This window comes from Condylura cristata, unplaced genomic scaffold (genome assembly GCF_000260355.1).
Source record: "Condylura cristata isolate star-nosed mole 26May11 unplaced genomic scaffold, ConCri1.0 scaffold00008, whole genome shotgun sequence".
Taxonomy (NCBI): Eukaryota; Metazoa; Chordata; class Mammalia; order Eulipotyphla; family Talpidae; genus Condylura; species Condylura cristata.
In genome coordinates this window covers 37,290,106-37,310,080 of record NW_004567109.1, presented here as the reverse complement: position 1 = coordinate 37,310,080, position 19,975 = coordinate 37,290,106, and the positions used below count along the sequence as shown (strand labels likewise).

General features: G+C 38.5%; 1 protein-coding gene across 1 annotated transcript in view; it reads right to left on the bottom strand.

The window, feature by feature from the left end:
* Window positions 1–7,736: 7,736 nt before the first annotated feature.
* ROR1 (receptor tyrosine kinase-like orphan receptor 1) overlaps window positions 7,737–19,975 on the bottom strand; it is a 149,427-nt gene continuing 137,188 nt past the window's right edge. Inside the window, exon 9 of the mRNA XM_012722128.1 lies at window positions 7,737–9,209. Coding sequence (XP_012577582.1) covers window positions 7,782–9,209 — 1,428 coding nt within the window. The 3' untranslated portion in view covers window positions 7,737–7,781. The remainder of the gene's footprint in view (window positions 9,210–19,975) is intronic.

Below are 19,975 nucleotides of genomic sequence, written 5' to 3'. Positions count from 1 at the left end.
AAGAATTTTCACTGCTTAAACCTGGATAGTCCCTGGCACACTGGCTCAATTGGACCCTTGTCTAGGGCAACAAGGACTTTAAAACTGCTAGGCAATTTGGTAGAAGCTAATGGGAGCTCGGTATTTAATGCATAGTGGTGCCCAAACTCCATAATCAAAGTTCTAAAACATAATGCGAAGAATTCTGGGAGGGGATATAATGGATGTCTACAATGAAGGAAGGTAGTGCCTGCCCCTGCACCTTACATGTGCTAAAGTGTAGGAGAATCAGGTCTCCTTTCATTTCATTCCCTGCATGGTTGAGATATACGACACTGAATAATATCTAAATACATCTGTGACTGTTAAGTGTTTAGGGGAAGAGGAACTGCTTAAAGGTCATAATTATTGTAGGCTTCCTTCAAGTATAGATTGGTTTGATATACCTAGCCATAATACATTCAGTTGTCTCAGGGGTAGTTCCAGAATTTTAGCATGGGAGAAGCTTTGAGGTGGCAGTTGGCTTAGAGGGAGTGTAAGGGATGACATCTGGTTTAGGGATGGCTTAGGGATGCACTATACACTGTTTTTACTTAGTGTATATTTATTAGGGAGGGTTTGAAAGGAGATGACAGAAATTATTGAGGGGTTAAGCCCACCCCCATCTCATTGACATCAGTACTGGTGTTCTACATTATGGCATATGCATGAATAATTAAGTAGAATGTTTCATGTTCTAAATATTTTACCACATTAGAAAATAATGCATCTCTTAAAAATTGTTTAAAACATACTGACAATGGTAATGTTACTTTTTGAGTACCTATTAGATGCGAGATTCTTCACGTTATTTATATTCTCATTAAGTGCTCATGTGAACTCTGAAAGATTGTGGAAAGATTATAAAATTATATATATTTTTTGGCAAGACTATATATTTCTGATAACATTGTATTGGACAGTGTTCTGCAGCTTACACAAATTAGCTAATTATTTTAATGCAATTCTGTGAAGTACTTTTTCAGGTGAAGAAATAGCAGTTTAATCACTTGGCTAAACTCACAGTTACCAAGAGGTGAAGGGGAAATTTACTGTCCGACATTCCAGGACCTTTACTCTTAACTTCCAAATCACATTTAGACCATTTTGTTGGATAATGAAATAGAGTTTGCTGTACTTACTCAAGGTCATTTGGCTCTGGTCAAGGTGCTGAGGCAATTGAAAAGTACATGGTGAACACTCTTCTCTTTCTCCAGGTCCCATGAAGGTGGAAGTCCTAGACCATACAGTGCTTCATACGTCTCAAGAATTTATAGATTTTATGATAACTTTTGTGATAGATTTTGGTATGATCTTGAGAAGTGATACATTGCCCCTTAAATGCATCAGGGGATTAGGAAGCTAAAACAGTTCAGACACAGACACACACACACACAAACTTCTAATCGGCTGTCTGTGCAGATGAGTCCGTTCCACATCCAGGTATTTAACCATGCACATCATGATTAGTTGAAACTATGAACCCAGAATATGTACTCTGGGGGGGAAAATCTGCATGTAAGCTAATTTTTACAGTTCAAGGGTCAACTGTAGTTTGCAGAATCTCCCAAACAATTGTGATATTAACTTGGTTCAACAACTATTGCACTAGTACAATAGGAGCTTATCCTTGGCTACATATTGAACATGTTAAGATTAACAGCTGAGCCCAGCTGAGAATACCAACTAGTGATGTGGGCCACTAATGGCAGAGAGAAGGGACTCTGAACCGTGGGTTTGTTGGGCGGGCTCTGTCCACTATGACTTCAGCTCGTTTGGGGATTATATCATTGTTAGCAACTGTACTTCTCCTTCCCTAAAGGAAGATTTTACATCCTTGTTTGACTGTGATGGTGTAACTACAATTATCTTTCATCAGGGCTAGGAACAGATCTTCCCAAACTTGAGGTGGGTTACCTCTAATAAATCCATCAAAGGTTGAAAATATCCTAAGATGAAAATGCACTTAATACTTGACCAACAGAACAAAATAGCCATCAAAACACTTCCAGTAGCCTACAGTAGGACAAAATCATCTAACACAAAGTCTGTTTTATAATAAAGTGTTAAGTGTCTCATGTAATTTGTTGAATAATGTGCTGAGAGTGAAAAACTGTCTAGAGTATAGGTTGTTTACCCTCCTGACTGAATATCTGCCTGGAAGCAGATAGCTGTGGCTAACGGCTGCTGGTTGGAATTCTGCATATTGGTCAACAGGGAAAATACCAATGTTCAAAACTTCAAGTACTATTTTGACTAAGTGCATCTAATTTTAACACCATCCTAAAGTTGAAAAGTTGTTAAACCATTATAAGTCAGGGACCATCTGTACATCCATGTTCTACAGCCAGATTTGGGCTCAGAATTTGTGTTGACTGAGAGCATGCACGATATGAAACATATCTGAACAGAAGTTTTTTGTTTTAGTTCTGCCCTTTTCTTGCCTGGGAACAGCTTATCCTTTCATCTGGGAAATGGTAGCAGATTGTCTTCTGCTGACATGAGTAAGAAATAAACTTTTGCTTTTGCAAGGCAAACCAGAGATTTTAGTGGTGTGTTTACTGCAACCCAGCTAACTGATTCAAGCACTATATTATCGTTTTAGAGTCAAATAAGTCATTTTGCCTGAATCTTAGTTTTAGTCTTACTAGGTTGGCTCTTAATAAACTACACATCATTAGCATGTTTCAGTTCTTTTAAGTAATTTTAATGTAGGTAGATACAAATGAAATCTTTCAAGAAATCCTATTACAGTGGACCCAAATGATAGCTACAGTCATCATTCCTATGTTCAAAGACCTTTGGTCTAGGATGGACATTGACCTCCATCTATCTCTGATGCAAGGTCCATGTGCCTCTAAGCTCAGAGAGATCTTTAGTAATTATTGCTGGCTTTATGCAGCTAATTCTGTTGTTTGGGTATTTGAATTTGCAGTGAAGAACACAGGTCTATAAAGATTGAATCAAGTTCTTTCAAAGTGAGTATTCCCTAAGTAATCTTTATTTCAATCTGTTAAAATATTGACCAGTTTAAACGTTTAAGTTAGACTACTGAAAAGAATTTTTACTCACCCTGTTACTTCAGTACACATAGCATCATGTTGGGCCTGCCCAGCCAATATTATAGAACCCACTTGTGAACAAGCAATTCATATACACCTAGGGTTTGACCAGCCATTGAATATGTCAGCAGGCTATCTTCCTGCAGTATCTGTCTCTAAGCCTTCCCAGCCTGACTTCCCAGCAGATTACATCAATCTTAAGCGCTCTGATGACTTGCAATGCTCTCCTTCTTTTGAGTTGACAGTGTCCTAATACTCTTGGTATTTATGCTAACAAACTTCAGGTGTGGTCATATTTTAACTGCAAAGATTTTTCTCTTGTGTGTGTGTTCCCTTGTTCCTTCTGTTCTTCTGACATAGCATTTCCTTTTTAGCATTTGAACTATGGGCTGAGTGGGACAAAGAGGTCTATAAATTAATATGAGTATGAGTTTCACCTCTAGCACCTCCCTGGGCTCCCCCTTGCTGTCCTCCCTCAGAGCTCTCAGCCTCCATAGGCAATGGAAGCATAGCCAGGGCAGAGGCAATCTCTCAGCTGGCTGGCTGGGGCTGATGGGCCGCAGCTGGAGAACAAGCCACAGGTAACTGCATGCAGCCAACTAGGTCAGGTGGCCACAGGAAGTGCAGAGGAGGGAGGGGGCCTTGCAGCTGCTTCTGCTCTGTGCTGGCTATGAGCTTGGCCTTCCCTCCTTCCAAGAAAAACCAGCCAATCCTTGACCTCAACTTTAAGTTTCAACACGGAGACAAAAAAAAAAAAAAAAAAAAAAAAAAAACTAAGAAACTGTTTTTTGTCTGTCCACATTCAGGAGAAAGAGTTTGGTCACTCTCCAAGGATATGGGCCATGGATGAACTATACAAGGCTGGATGCTGTCAGTTTTAATCCAAGTAACAACTACAAAAAATAAAGCCAATTATCAAATGGTTAATGTTAAAGATTTTAGTGTTAAATATTTAAGTAACACTTGATTTTTGATAAAGGACTGTGTGAACTAAAATATTATTCTTTGCCTATGTATACACAACTAACAATGCAACAACCTTCTAACCCCCACCATCATACCTTTATCTTAGGCAGGCTTTGCGATTTTTTTTAGAATCTAGGAGGGCTTATTAAATCACTAATTGCTGGCCTCTCAAATCTGAAATTTCTGGCTCAGTACTGCAAGGCAGGACCTGAGAAATTGTGCTTCTAACCATTTCAAAGATCTATTGGTCTTGATTTTGAGAGCCATTGGGACAGGTACTCACCTTTGAAGGTGTACAGATAATAGAGCTCCTTGTTACTCAGTTTTTTTGTGGCTTGCAAAAGGCGTCCGAGGTGGTACTGTGAGCTTGCAGATGTTGGTGATTAAGGAATTAAGGCCCCACTCACATAGTTGACATGATTGGGGACTGGAGGGGGTTGGAAGGGTGTGGAGAGACAGAAGAAGGAAATGGAAGTGAAGGGCAGATTGAGGAATTCAAGTGAGAGGGACAAACTCAACCTGACACTGATCTTACCGCCATGTGAAATGATTGCTTTATTGAGTTTGATTGCTGAGGTGGTGACAAGAGCTGTACCTAAAACAGATGGATAAGGCCCTGAAGGTTTTATTGTATTCCCTTCTGTATTAAATAGCAAAAATGGACAAGTTCTTTGAACTTTCATAATGATACTCATTTTCTTTGACAGTGTGTATTAATCACCAGATGGGGAATTCTTTCTTTTGGGCAGATATGGTCATAAAGATAAGCTGTGACAATTAAATGACCACATTTATTTTATCAGTATGGCTGGAATCTAAGTTAAACATGATAAGATGTACACAGCTTTTTCTTTTTTGGAGTTCTAAGACATGATTTTGGTAAATCCGGTTATGTGGAAACAGAGAGGCCAAAAAGGATGCATCTTTTAAAACCAATGACATTCCATCTGGTTGTAAAGTAATTGTTCAATGTTGTTTGATTTAAAAATGAAAATATTGCCACATATCGTCTTGTAATTCTCCCCTCCACCTAAGATCACTCAAAAAAGAATGCTCAAGTCTATTTAAAAACCTACTTTAAAAAATTGTTTTAGTGAAATAGCAATCAATAGGAATTATGACTTACATTCCCAAATACCTCCATGATAGCATCATTCGGGAAATAATATTTTCTGGTAAACATTTTTAATAAACAGCAGCATAAGATAATCAGTGTTTAATATCATCTCTGATGTGTGAAATACAAATGTATATATCCTCAACATAATATAGCCTTTTTGTCATTACAATTCCATGCTTGTCTATTTGAAATGCCCATAGTAACAAATCAAACATTAAGTAATACAGTGATTAAATGCATGCAGTGGAAATATGGAAAGATGACAGGGAAGGATATGTGAATATTACCATATATACTTGAAGAAAATCTATATCAAGTTAAAAACAAACGAAAGAAAACAAACCAGATATAAAAATGCAGAGATATATTTTCACTTCTGTGATACAAACCATAAACATAGTTTTGTGCAAAAAAAAAAAAGATCTGAAAATAAAGTCATCTTACAAATCATTGTTAACAGTCAAAAAGCGAAAGATATTCTTCAGTTTGTGAAAAAAAAAACACTATTTTAATACAAAAGGGACTGTGTTATGTAGAGTCACAGTGCTATTATAAAATACATTATTACAAGTGGTTTTGAAATTTAGTTTGCTCACCTTAATGACTTTAGTAATTACAAAATGTTTAAAATAAATGTTATAGTTCTTTGTAAAAAACTAACTTGAATTTATTTTTTAACCATAGTAATGTTTTTCCAGAGTAGGTACTTTACTGGCTCATGGAATGCTCATTTCCCTTTAAGGGACTCCTAGAAAAACTCAGATTCACTGAAGTTGTGTTTACTTAAAATAATAAATATTTGTGGAAAATAGTTGATTGTCGTAGGATATAAAAATTGTGGTTTGAATCTTCATCTTTAAACAGTTGCATAGCAACAAAAGGATACAAACATTCTCCTCTACCTAAAGTTAAGAAATGTAACTTATGAATCAGCTTATTTATGTCACAAAATGTCTTTTTTTTCTACCAGTTTATCTATCAATAAATCTGAATATAGCTAATTCTTTGAATTCACAGTACCTTTAAGTCCATGTATGTTGTCTGAAGATTCAGTGTAAGGGAAATGGCAATACATTTTGGTAAAAATATTTCTTTGATTTATCATCCTAGTTGTATTTTTAAAAACTGAAATATTCATATATTTCTAATTCACTTATATTCTCATCAAATATTTCCAGGAATTTCTTTATATCTTGAAAGTCTCTTTATAAGTCCCTTTAGCTATAAAATTAAAAAATAAAAGAGACTTTGATACATTGTCCTTAGAATAAAGGAGTTATTTTTGTAACCAGAGAAAAGACAAACATAAAATTCCTTTCTATATAGAACTTGAAACCCATTAAGAATTCTAAACTTGGCCAAAGATGGCTAGCAGGTAAATAGCATGAGATGCACATTCGATACCTCCCTCTAACTAAGGCAAGAGTGATCCTGTTACTTCTATTTACCAGCTTAAATAATTCAGTTCTTGGTAATCTTTGAAATGAGAACTCAGTACTTATGTAAAAAAAATACTGAAATATTTCACAAAATAGAATTCATAGTCTTTGGATTCCAACTAACTCTATGAATAAATTGTCATAACTCATAGTGCTAGAATAAAACCTGCAAACATTTTGGATCAGAAAAAACATGAGGGAAACGTCAGATTAACTAGACATTGGTGTTGTAGAGTTTCCTACCTCCCCAGAGTCAACTGATGATGAGGACCCTACCCACTGGACAACTCATAGGCAGAAGGTTGCAAGCACTGATGTGATCCTCTGCAGGCCCCCCAATCTCCGGCCTGGAGGCTGTCCCATGGGACAGCCTTGTTTCTTTCCCATGGATGCTTATCTACATTGAGGGGCGTTTTTCCTGATTGTACTTTCTTTGATGCCTTTTCCCTAATGCAACAGAGTGAGCTATTAACCCACAATTCCAGCATCCACACTTAGCCTTCTTTGATGCTGTATATTATTCCAAGGGTTTGTGTAAACACACCGTAGAAAAGGCCTTCATGATCAGTGGAGGAGTGTCACAAAGGCGCACACTTTGCACCTTCCCAAAGGAGCCCCGCTGTGTGAAAGGCTTCAGGGAAACCTTGTACTTGTCTTATGGCTCATTTCCAAATTTGGCCTAAAATTTCCTCATTGATTCTGAAAATTGCGCCACACAAACATGCATAGAGTCTAAACTCAACCAATATAATTCCTGAACATTTGTCCCGAAGACAGCAGGTAGACAAATGCTGTGATATATACATTTTTGGGGAAGAGACCAGTCATGGTGACTAGAGGTGAAGACACAAAGCACCATTAGAACTTCTTTTTGGTTTGATATTAAAATACGCGGTTCTTTTCCTCTTCACTGGTTTGCAGTTGTCAGTACTTGAACTAGACGTACCAATCCCAATGCCACATTATGCACCCTGATGGAATGTAAATCCCATGATTTTTTTTTTTCCTGGCCGGTGTCTGCCTTGCTTGATAAGACACAGTTAAACTTCACAGAAGATACTTGTTGTAATGTCTGCTAAGTGAGAACCTTACTTTAATAAAAATATTTGAATATACATCTTTTCTACGGCTTTCTAGTTTTTCCTGTATACCACACATTTACAAAAGTCATGCAATTTACAGTTCTGCAGAAATCATAGATTCGGTGTGTCCATGAATATTGGAATCTCCTAGCAAAGATGGTTGCTTTGAGTCTATTTTGTAGGGCTTTTGAGGTTTGTTGCCAAAAACAGTGATACCCATTCCACCGGGATGGTTTGGAATTGACATGTGTGGTAGTAAAGGAATATTTGCTTCCTGATTGGATCCTGATGAGGGCAAGCTTGTCACATGGCCAGTGCTAGTTGACCCACTGGCGCTGCTTGGGGACCGACTCTTGGGAGGCGGGCAGTGCTGAATCACTCTAGGAGGACCCGTTGGCTGATAGTGGGCAGCTGGAAATGCTGCATATCCAGGAGGTATTGGGTAGCCATTGATGGGGATGAAGCGCTGGTTCTGAGGTATCGGTGGGCCAATGAAACCAGCAATCTGGCCCTGTGGTGTAATACCCTGGCTTGGGAACATATAATTGGGATATCTGGGGTTACTGAGATTACTCACGGGGCTGGCACTAAGGGAAGTTGTTTGTGTGGTGGCATTTCCTCCTGAAGGAGTAGTGGAGCTTGTGTGACTTGAGAGTCCCTCCCAGGACCGAAGTCGGACATGGATGTCTTTAAATCTTGGTCTCCTGGAAGGAATCTCATTCCAGCACTCTGTCATAAGGCTATACATTCTGGGCGGGCAATCTTCAGAGCATGGTAACAATTGTCGTTTTCTCACCATTTCGATCACTTCTTGGTTACTAAATCCATAATATGGTTGGAGTCCAAAACTGAAAATCTCCCACAAGACAACCCCAAAGGACCAGATATCTGAATCAGAAGAGAATTTGCCATACATGATGGCTTCCGGGGGCATCCAGCGAATGGGCAGCAAAGACTTACTTTGCACCCTGTAGTAGTCAGCTGAGTATATTTCTCTGGATATCCCAAGGTCTGAAATCTTCACATGAAGTTGCTCTCCAATCAAAATATTTCGAGCTGCAAGGTCCTTATGGACAAAGAAGTGACTGGACAGGTATTCCATGCCAGCTGCAATTTGAATTGCAATATGCAGAAAATCTCCATGATCGAGGCTGGATTTTACAGTTCCATCTTCATCACTGCTACAGCCGACATCAGAATGTGGGGATCGCATGATGAGGAACTCATGGAGATCCCCCTGATTCATATACTCAAAAAGCATACACACAGGCTGTTCCTGGGTGACAGCACCTAGAAGGCAGACAATATTGGGGTGGTGTAGTTCAGCCATCAGGGAGGCTTCCTGTTGAAATTCTGTCCATTGCTGGGGGTTATTAAAGTCTTTCAAGGTCTTTATAGCAACCAACTGGGCATGGTCCATGCCTGGGAGATAGAGATGGCCCTTATAGATTTTTCCAAATGCACATTCACCCAATTCTTCCATAAAACGTACAGCAGAAAGAGGCAGCTCTTTAGCCTTGCTCTGTATGAAAGAAAGAAAAAGTGTGGCTTATAAACATTTCTTAAGGCAAGACATGTTGGGATCTGAAAGGAGGAATGGAGCATATAAAAAAGTTTCTATACATCAGAATAAAAAACAAAAAACTCTTGTAAGTCTATAGGTCTTTAAATTTTTTGGCTGCCATTTGCAGTAGATTCTACTTGTCATAGTTCCCCTGACCCCACCCCATCCACACCTCTGTCTCCACCAATGTTTTCCTGTTGTTTCCTAGAGTCTTGTCAAAGTATGGCACAGGAACATCAGCATCATGCATAGTTCCCCTGACCCCACCCCATCCACACCTCTGTCTCCACCAATGTTTTCCTGTTGTTTCCTAGAGTCTTGTCAAAGTATGGCACAGGAACATCAGCATCATGCAAAGCTTACTGCAAATGCAAACTCTTGGACCAACTTCAGAACTATGAAATCAGAACGTGCATTTAACAAGACCCCAGGGGATTTCAGTGAGTGTTAGATTGTAAGATGCATTGTTGCAGACATGCTGTGGAGGACACTGCCTTAATTTTTATCATGTACTGAGAGTGTTTGTTTTCAGTCCTAACCTTTCTATCCTTGCTATTCCTCTATTTGAAAGCACCATATTAAACAGGTCTTCATTGGACATCTCCAAACACCATGCATATCCTCACCTAATATCATTTCTCCAGTGCTCTCGTGTTAGGATATTTATTCCAGTAAAAGTCAGAGACACCACTACATGGTTTCCAGTAAGGAGGGAAGTTCGGATTGTGCTCGTCTCCATTTGCCTCACCCTTGCTTCCTCTGAAACACTCCCTGACCACTGTGGTCTCTGCCTTTTTTGGAGTTCTACTTTAAGATCACCACATGCAAGAAGCCATGTGATGTCTGGTTACATGTATGGTTGGTTGTATTACATGACTGGCTCAACAGCCGGACAATCCAGATTTGAATCTTGCCTTTTCCACTTACCAGTAGTGTAATCCTGGGTACAATATTTAACTATCCTCTGCCTCAATTCCTTTATAAGAAAATGATATTATCCCTTTATATATATGAAATGGGATAATAACTGTTGATAATTTTACTTACCTCGTAAAGTTGTTGTGAACTTTAATAAGTTAACATCTTAAGCTACTAGCCTGGTATCTGGCACATGGGTAATGTTTACCTCTCATCACCTTGCTTTTGTGGTTCTTTTTATGAATGTATTTTGTTCTCTTACTCAGATTTCAATTTCTTGAAAGAAGGCATTGCCCTTTTCCTACGTATTTACTGATTGACCTTAAAACAGGGAAGAGAAAGACACAGCTCATAGTGAAAATATCACTGTATTATTGATTGTCTGTAGTGAATCAACATGTAGTGTGTCTGGTGTCTTGGCTATTTTTGATGTTCACCTCAAGTTTAGTATTTAGTTGAATTTGTTAGGGAAAAAGTAATAAAATGAATATACATCAGCTATAACTAAAACAAATATTCTTCCACTTGAAATCCTTATTTTTGAGCAAGAGGCTGCTACTCTGAGTATTCCAACTTAAGCTGACAATATTGCAAATACATGTGGAATTGAAAGCTCCCTGTACAGAGTTTAAAATACAGTTTAGAGGGTCATCCTGGTGGTGCAAGGGGTTAAGTCTCAGCTCTATGAAGTTATTGACAGCCACTGCAGCATGAGTTCCATCTGCAGTCAGGGAGCTGACCCACACAGCACAGCAGACTTCTCCTGTCTCATCTGCTGTGCCCCTCAGCAGTGTATTTCAGTAGATCTGCATGTTCTGCTCCCCACTTTTTCTCTGGTGAATCCTCTCAACTCTCCTATCCCCACCCCTCAACACACACCTCTGACCTGTACCCCAGCTTTTGTATGCATAAGATAATGAAAAATAAAATAAAACAATAGTTTAGAAAATTAAGTAACAGATTTCCCTAATCTATACTTTCCTAAGTTAGAAGCCATGATGAGCTGTATTCCAGCTGGTATTTTCTTTAAGGAAAAAAAATTATTTAGTTTTGCATACAGAGCTGGGGTACAGGCCAAAGGTGCAGGGGCAGTGAGAGATTTACCAGAGACAGATTAGGGAGCAAAACAGGCAAATCAATGAAGTACACTGGTGAGGGGAGCTGTGGGCAAGACAGGTCTGCTGAGCCATGGGCCCAGGATCGAACTTGCATTGAAGCTGCTGCGTCTAGCTTTCAGTGCTGTGTCCTAACTAGCTGCGCCACCAGAGAAGTCCCTCACTTGATATTTTCTAAGGAAAAATGCCCACTAACCTAATTATAAGTATAAATAACTGCAGCAAAATATCCATTAAAAGGAAAAATGCAATTGAGAATTTTGAAACATCAATTCTTTGTAAAAATAGTATCAATTAACTAGGTCTCATTCACTAAAGTAGATTTTATGGAATGTGTTATTGGAAATATAACTTACATAATGGTAATGCATTGTTTTAAATATTCACTAAATGAAAGCTTACTAATCAATCCAGTTCTATTTATTATAGAATTATTTGTGATAGTTAAAGATTAGAAATGACCTACCTGCTCACCTAATGGTAACTGCCTAAATAAATTATGGTAGAGCTTGTAAACAGAATAGTATATAGTTATAAGAACAAATGATGATGCTATGTACTGATATAGAAAATATTCCAAAATTCTACTGCTAAGTTATAAATAAAAAGCAAAAGAAGCTATATGCCGATTTTATGTGAAAGAGAAGAAAAAGAATAGATATATTCACATTTATTTATGTATACATAAAGAAACTCTGAAAGGACACTCAGGAAACAGCAGTGGTTATTGGAGGTGAGAACAAGGAGGAAGGAGGGGGTTAGCTCTCACTCTATGAACCAAGTGAACTAGCTGTGCCACCAGAGAAGTCCCCCACTTGATATTTTGATAAGTCAATTATTGATAAGTCAATAATTAAAAACAGTTCATAATCAATCATTCCGTCTGGTTAATTCAGGAAATTTCTTCTGTAATTACAGCTCCCTTCACTACTTTTCCTTTTTTTATTAGGGTCTGGTTCTTATAGGAGTTGTAGAGTACCTTGGGGAGAATAGGATATACACGATGGGAGAAGTAACCATTTGAACCAACCCTCTTTATTTTCTTGCAACATTCTGATGATTTTCCTTTGGTAGCCAAATATACCAACATGAATTTTTGCTGCATGATGTTAAGATTAGAATTTTTAGCAGAACTTTTTCTAATGATGTGAATGAATTCAATTTATGTGTCATTAAATGACACAGTGGATACTGCTTTCTTTTTGACCTAAACAGCATCCCAGACTTTTGGTGATAAGAGATGGATATGACACTGAGAAATAAATTTCTTTGGAGGGAAAACAGAAACTAGGAACTAAGCCCAAGGGCTATTGAAGGGATAGAATATGGAGCTAGGGGCCCTCCTGGTGGCGCAGTGGGTTAAAGCACAGCACTAAGAAACTAAAGCCACTTCAGCATGAGTTAGATCCCTGCCAGGGAGGTGAACACATGGTGTGGCAGACCTCTCCTGACCCGCCCACTGCTCTCTCCCCTCAGCAGTGTACTTCATAAATCGGCTCCCTACTCTGTTTTTGGTGAAGCCTCTCACCACCCCTGAGCCTCTGGCCTGTTACACCAGCATAAATAAATAAACCTTAAAAAAAAAAAAAAAAAAAGGAGACTATGGAGCTAGGGCCACTGCTTGCTGGCCCTCACCCCACCTTCCCCTGCTGAAATTAAACCATAGGCAGTGCAGTGTAATTCAAACCATTTGAGTGTTGGACTCATCCAAATCTGAATTTGCATCTTGGACTATTGCTTTCTATTAATAATAGTCAAAACATACAGCACTTACTATATGCCTGTTCCTAAGGCATTGATCTAAGCACTTAACAAATAATGACTCATGTATATATATAAAAACCCTGTGGTGTAGGTTCTATGTATTAGCTGGCTGACCTTGGGTGGGTTTCTTAACTTTTCTGAACCTGTTTCCAAACCCATGAAACAAGATAATATCTAGCTTTCATAGTTACAGCAGCGATTAGGTGCAATAAAGTATAAAGTAATTTTCACCTAATAAATGCTCTTTAAATCTCTTTATTATCCTTATTAAGAAACCCAGTAAGTAGAAAATATCAATGATTTAGAGCTATATACAGCCTTAAGTAGTTCTACTTAAGAAGACTGTCTTCTGTAGTTCCCTCCATGTTAAAAAATTTTTTTTTGTTAAGTTTTCTCCTGTTAAGCTTTCTCTGATCTCATGTAGTTGTTAGTTTTCAACAACAATTCCTACAAAAGAATAAAAAAAGTGGTTTTGGAGGCTGAGGGTGGGTGGGAAGTTGAGTGACCGGTGACCTGCTCCTTGATTCTGGAAGGATGGAGACCACAGGGTCAAGAACCCGTGTGAAAGAGTGGATGGTGGCAGATGGGAAAGAAAGCATTTTGGCCAAGCTTCTGGGGAGTGGAAGAGAAGGTGGGGAGGGAGTGGACAGAACCTTGGCATTAGCCGGATACATGGCCCCTGGGGCTTCATGGGCTAAGAAGTCTGGCTACATTCCCCCACACTGAGGTAAGCAAATTAGTTCTCTTCGCTTTTGTAAGAACCCATATTCTTGCCATTTTACTCATGGAGAAAACAGCTTAAAGAAAGTATCAAGAATTTTTTAGCAGAGCCAAAAGAACTTCACTTGCATATGCAAGGCCTTTTGCTTGGGCCACACCATTCTTTTTGAAACCAGAGGAACCTGCTGGCCCCCAATCCCCATTTGACACAGACTGTCTCTAGAGGCTCAGCTGGGGGGCCCTGACACCTTGCAAATTTGTGAGGTCAGCCTTCAGTGTGGTCACTCTGTGGAATTAGAGTTGTTCTTTCTTTCTATGCAGATACATGTAAAGGCCCAAAGTGTCTCATCATTGCTCACCAATACCCAGTGGCCATATGTGTATTCTCCCAACTGCAATCCAGCCTACAGAAGGAAGTAGTTTATCAGGGCTAGTCATAACTGAATTTAGGGATCTGCTTAGGAAAAGCAGCACAGAAAGCAACTAAAGCAGATTTCACAAAACCTTTCCTTGGAACACCTGTGCAGCAGCCAGCACAGAAATACCCGGAAAAAAAACTGCTTAGAGCTTGGTTTCAGGGGAACAGTTTACACAGTGATTTGCATTTTTTAAATGCTCAAGTTACTTGGTACAAATGAGTCTTAACTATAGACTCATTTTCAAATTTTACATAAATCCTGAACTAGTTAAAAAATCATAAAAACTCTTAAGAAGCAGTCAGTAGACTGTACGGTGAGGGCAGGAAATTAGCTGTATTGTTGAGGAACAGATGGTTTACATTATACAAACCCTTTAGGCTAAACTTGTTTAGGTCTGGTATATTGTAAATTATATTTTAGTAATGAAAGTGAAATGACCTCTGCTTGACCTCAAGTGGAGTTTGTCTGTTTGAACCAATGTAGTGGAAAACTATGAAAGAAAATGAAGTCATAAAGTTTTGGCAGTTCAATTTTGGCTCATTTCAAGTTAAGGGGTTATAAATCTGTTTAGTTTTTGTTTGACAAGTATTTGTCATACAGGGATGTACAAAATGTAAGGAAGTGTAAAATACACGTGAGGCACAGTGCCAAAGTAAACCAAGGACAAAGGCAAACTGGAATGGATAGGGTCCCAGACAGCTATCTCTTTATCACTCCCTCCATTAGTTGAATGACAAGATGGGTTCGCTTTATTATGTGCTGTAAGGCAATTAAGTACCTTAAAGCTGAAACAGCCTTTCAGTTGAAATGTTAACATTTTTGCTTTTCAAAGTAAACATACATCTGCCTCAGAGTAGTTTAAAAAATTATATAATTTGGGGCTGAAGGGGAGAAAAATCAAAGTTAATGTAGAAATTGATATATTATTCTAAAATCCGATTGTGCTTCTTTTCTTAGAAATATTTGAAGAGCAACTGTATTACAATTTCAATAAAATTTTCACAGAAGGAAAATGAACATTCTAAATGTGAGTCAGACGTGAGTTTGGTAGACTGTCTAAACTGCTGTCAGAGAGGCCAGGCCTGTGTTAGTGCTTTCACTGAGTGATGAATACTACTTGGGGATGTGTGACCTTTGTAGATGTACTACATAGGATATGAAAGCAATGGACCATGTAGAGAGCTTTTAAAAATTGTAATTGTGTAGGTGGCAGATGGATAAGAAATGCAGACACAGTAAGTTTATCTCCTTCCACCTGAGGGAAGGTATACTTTAGGTGATTAAACCTGTGAAATGACACCTCTAAGTGACTCAGTTTACTTAATAGTAAGCTGCATTCCTGCATTACCATAGGAAAGGAGCTGAGAATTTGTGATTGCCACTAACTTTTGTGTTAGCAGATCTTACTGTGAGACTTTTTGCATTTAACCTTGACAGGGTAGAGTTGTTCTGTTTTTCAGCTGACTGGAAATAGATGCACAGATAAAAGACAGAGTCACGTGAAGGTGGCAGGAACCAGAGCCCAGGAAGGCACAGGAAGATGATCCCAACAGCAGGTGCAAAAAAAGGACTGAATTCATGTTTATACAATTGACCCCAAATCTCCCCATGAAATCCCTTCAGCCTTTGCTGGTTCCTTTTCCCATGCCCTAATGCTTTCTTATATGTCTTTTTTGCTACATGCATTTATTATTCTAGTTGAATACAAGTGTCTGCAGAAGAGCAGATTTCCTGCTCTTGTTACTCCTATCAGAGTAACAATGAGGTACGTCACCTTCTTGAAATTTCAAGGGCATTTCGAGTAATAGGATGCTATAACCTGGTCCTTTTTCTTTGTGGATACAGTTTTTCCTGAGGTCTGTACTCTTTGGGGACTTAACTTGGTTTCTGAATCTTAAACCGATCAGCATTGCCTACACAACTGGCAATGGAACCCTCAGAGGAACTTTTAAAAGAGATTGGTAGGCTGACTCTCAGTTTCTGATTCTGTAGGTCTAACAAGTTTCTAGGTGATGAGGATTCTCCATGACTGGAGGCTTCACTTTGAGAACTGCTGGAATAAATGTGTATGCCTAAGTCTTCACCACCATGGTAGGTTCTTGGGAACTGCAAGTTTAAGCAAAACCACTATATAAAACTAGGTCACTGGATAGCATTGTTTTCGTGTCATTTTTACCCATATCAATGTTGCATGGACAGATGCTGAATAAAATGATGTTATTTGAGAATTTTGTGTCTTAGTGGACTGGGTCCCTGCTCTTTGAATTGATGAATAACCACAGTGTATCTGAAGAATCTGATTTAGCAATTCTGATTTGCACAAGACCAAGAAAATAAATCTGCTTCAGAAGATGCTTGGGAAATATGAGAACCATTGATTTGTATTTAATATATTGCATGGCTACTGCATGGCTTAGCAAAATTCAAGGTTTTGAAATCCAAATTACTCTATAGTTTGGTTCATGTTATTATTTGCTTTATTTTCATGTAAAACCAATAACGTGGGATATATTTCAGTTAGTCAATTGACACTGTTTGTACTGTCCATCAAAGACTATGCCTACAGAATAAATATATGAGGAACCAGGCAAGAACTGTGAGAAAGGAGACATAGTTCCTATTCTAAATGTTTGTAATATGAGCCTAACAATAGCTCCCATGTATTGAATATTTACCATGTGCTAGGCACTGAGATCATAATAATGGCTATGATTTTTTTTTCATAGTGCTTATGTGTTAGGCAGTAAGCACTTTATATATGTTGACTCATTTCATCCTCACAATAACTTTAAGAAATTGGTATTTATGACTATTATTCCCATTTGACAGAGTACTTAAATGATCCTATGGCTGGCCAGTTGTAAATTCAGACTAGAGACTTTCTAGTGACTACACTGCACGTTGGTCTGCTAAGTGCTTAATGCAACAACTCATTTAACCCTTAACACAATTCTGTGAAGTCATAATATGATTTTCCCATTTTATGGCTGAAGAAACTAAGGCTTTCAATTGTTAAGTACCTTCCTTTAAGAAATAAAATGATTAAGTGGTGATACCAAGCTTTAAATTCAATTATGACTCCAAAGTTTGAGCACTTTTCTGAGAAGAAATGGCAATTTTCATTTGATTCTCAAGGGGGTTCCCAATTATAAAAAGCATGAAATCCACTGATGTAAAAGAGGAAAATCAAGCTGTAATTGTTTTCTGACCTGTGGTCTACACCTTAATCTGGTTGATCCTCTCTTGCCCCCCTTAATGGACTGGGATAAATGAACAATGCCTGCTAACAGCAGTCTTCATCTGAGCGGTCATGAGAGCTCCAGAAAATATATGAAATTGAGATCTCTTGGTATCTAGACTTGAATCTGCTTAACTCCAAAGTCTATTTTTCCTTTTGTGGTACATTTTGTTGGTTCTTAGATAAACAGTGTTAGAATTGTTAAACAAGTGACCCTACTCATAAATAAAAGTGATTACACTTTTAAGAACTTAAAGGCTGCTATTATTTTATTTTGCGAGATTATGGATAGTTTCAAAGACTACAGTGACTTCTGGCTTATGCAATCAAATTTTAGAGGGGATTTCAACCAAGAATTTGCTACATTTGCTGAGTTTAGTTGTACTTCTCTGGAAGTGATTTAATGTCAGAAGCAGTTCTTTTCTCTGTAAGTCACTCTCTGAGAGTCAGTTTGAATGTTTGGTGGTGACCAGGGTTGATTCTATGGTAGAGTTACTTTATGACATCAATGGGAAATAGGCAGAAGAAATGCCAGTAATTTTAATGTCAGCTTGAGCCACAAAGTACTCATAACTTGGGCTCAGGTATTTTAGCCTGAATATGAAGGCTGTGGAGTGAAATGGGGAAGCACTTAAGCTGTAGGCATGGGTAGACTCAGGTTCAAGTTTCGGCTCTGCCATTTATTAGTTTTGTGACTTTACAAACTCAATCTCAAGTTACAATTTTCTCACTCCCCCCAAATCAGAATCAAAAAGATTCTGCTGAGATAATGCATATGGAATATTCTAGCTTATTAATAAAAGCCATTTATGATAAGTCATTTATAATACTCATTCTCCCCCAAAGTAAAAATTTTACATAGATTTAAGTTGAGATTCTCTATTGTCCATTTTCCTAACAGTCACCATCAGATGCTCTCCACTCTAATGGAATTTATCCACAGTGTGAACAGGGTGTGAAGTAGGGGAATTTATGGCAATTGGATAGGCACAAGGAATATCAGAACTGTCCAAAGAGCTACTTCTCTAATTTTTGCTGTGAATCCCTTTCCTCTGTTCTCACCCCAATTAACACTCTGGATCACTGAATCCTATAGCCTTGTTTGCAACCCATATTATCCTACTCACAGCATTTGGTAGCTGATAAAAGGATTTATGGTTGGTTATACACTGTAACAAAAACAATGGTAACTTCCAGTTATTGAGTACCAGGTGAAGTGCCAGACAGTTTCTTGAAGTATCAAAAATATCTCTTTCAAGTATTATTTTTACCCTGGTGAAAAAAGAAAGATTCAGAGAACTTGCTTATGATCTCATGGCCAGAAAACAAGAAGGCTAAGATTTGTAATCATATCTCTCTGCTTCTAAATGCTTGTCATTTGAAGTATATCATACCACTCTGCAGACATTGACCAAGGAAAAAAATTGGCTAGAAAGCTAAGTTGGGGTCAGAGATTTGGATTTTGGGGTGCTAGGATGAATAATTTGACAGTCTAAGATTGGCCCTTCTAGGATGGGAAACCATCATATCATGTGGGAGCTAAGATGATTCCAGGGGATGAAATCAGCATGAGTGAGGAGGGATAACGGGTGACAGACATTGGAGGATGCTCGCTTTGGGAATGAAAGGAGATGATAGGAGAAAAGCCAACTGAAAAAGTATTTCAAGATGGTGGCTAAGAATATTAAATACTCTGGAGAAGTTAAAGATGATGAAGACTTGGACAAGGTCTCTGGGTTAAATTACATCGCTGATGATTCCCTTGGGGCACATAACGATAGAATGTTGCGCTCAGAAGCCATGCTTGAAGGAGTGAGTGGAAAAATGAATGAGGATGTTTTAGTACCAGGTGTGGTGACATTGAATAAGGGCTGGGGCTTCAAAAGGGTAGCCAGATCACAGCAGGGATTTTTGCTGGCAAAATGGAGAATACAATCAAGTATCAGTACATTTATGCAGGCTGGAAAGGAAAAGGAAGTAAAGAAACAGAAGCTGGCAAGAGATGAGGGTAAACTGAGAAATAAAATAGAGTTACTAACTTTAGAAATCTAGGAAAATTCTGCTATCCCTCAAATGACCCTTATATCAATCAGAGGATACAGAAATTTGACCCGCACACCTATGAGGCTATGGTTGTAGCCTGCCTCTACTCACCTTGTCCCTCATTTTCAATTCCTTCACTCTTAACCTCTCTGCTTCCCTAAAAACCATGAAGGTGAGTCACATAGGGATAAACGGGTTCACCCTGTGTTGGATGGGAGGTTCCCTAGGAACAAACTCCATCTCTCTGCCCCTTAAAGATTACTGTTTTTCAGACATAGGACAGTTTGTGGGGATTTGTGGGGTGGGGATAGGAGTGGGGAGGGGGAAGAAGCAATGGAAAACAATCAGAGGAAGGAAACCAGGCTTTTTGGAGAAGGTTCATTTTCCTCAGCACTTTTAAAAAACACTCAGATTATAAAATGTGTTTTATAATACATAAGAATCCTGCTTAGTTCATGTATCATTAGAGTACTCATCAGAAGATTCTAGTACTGGAAGAGATAGGTG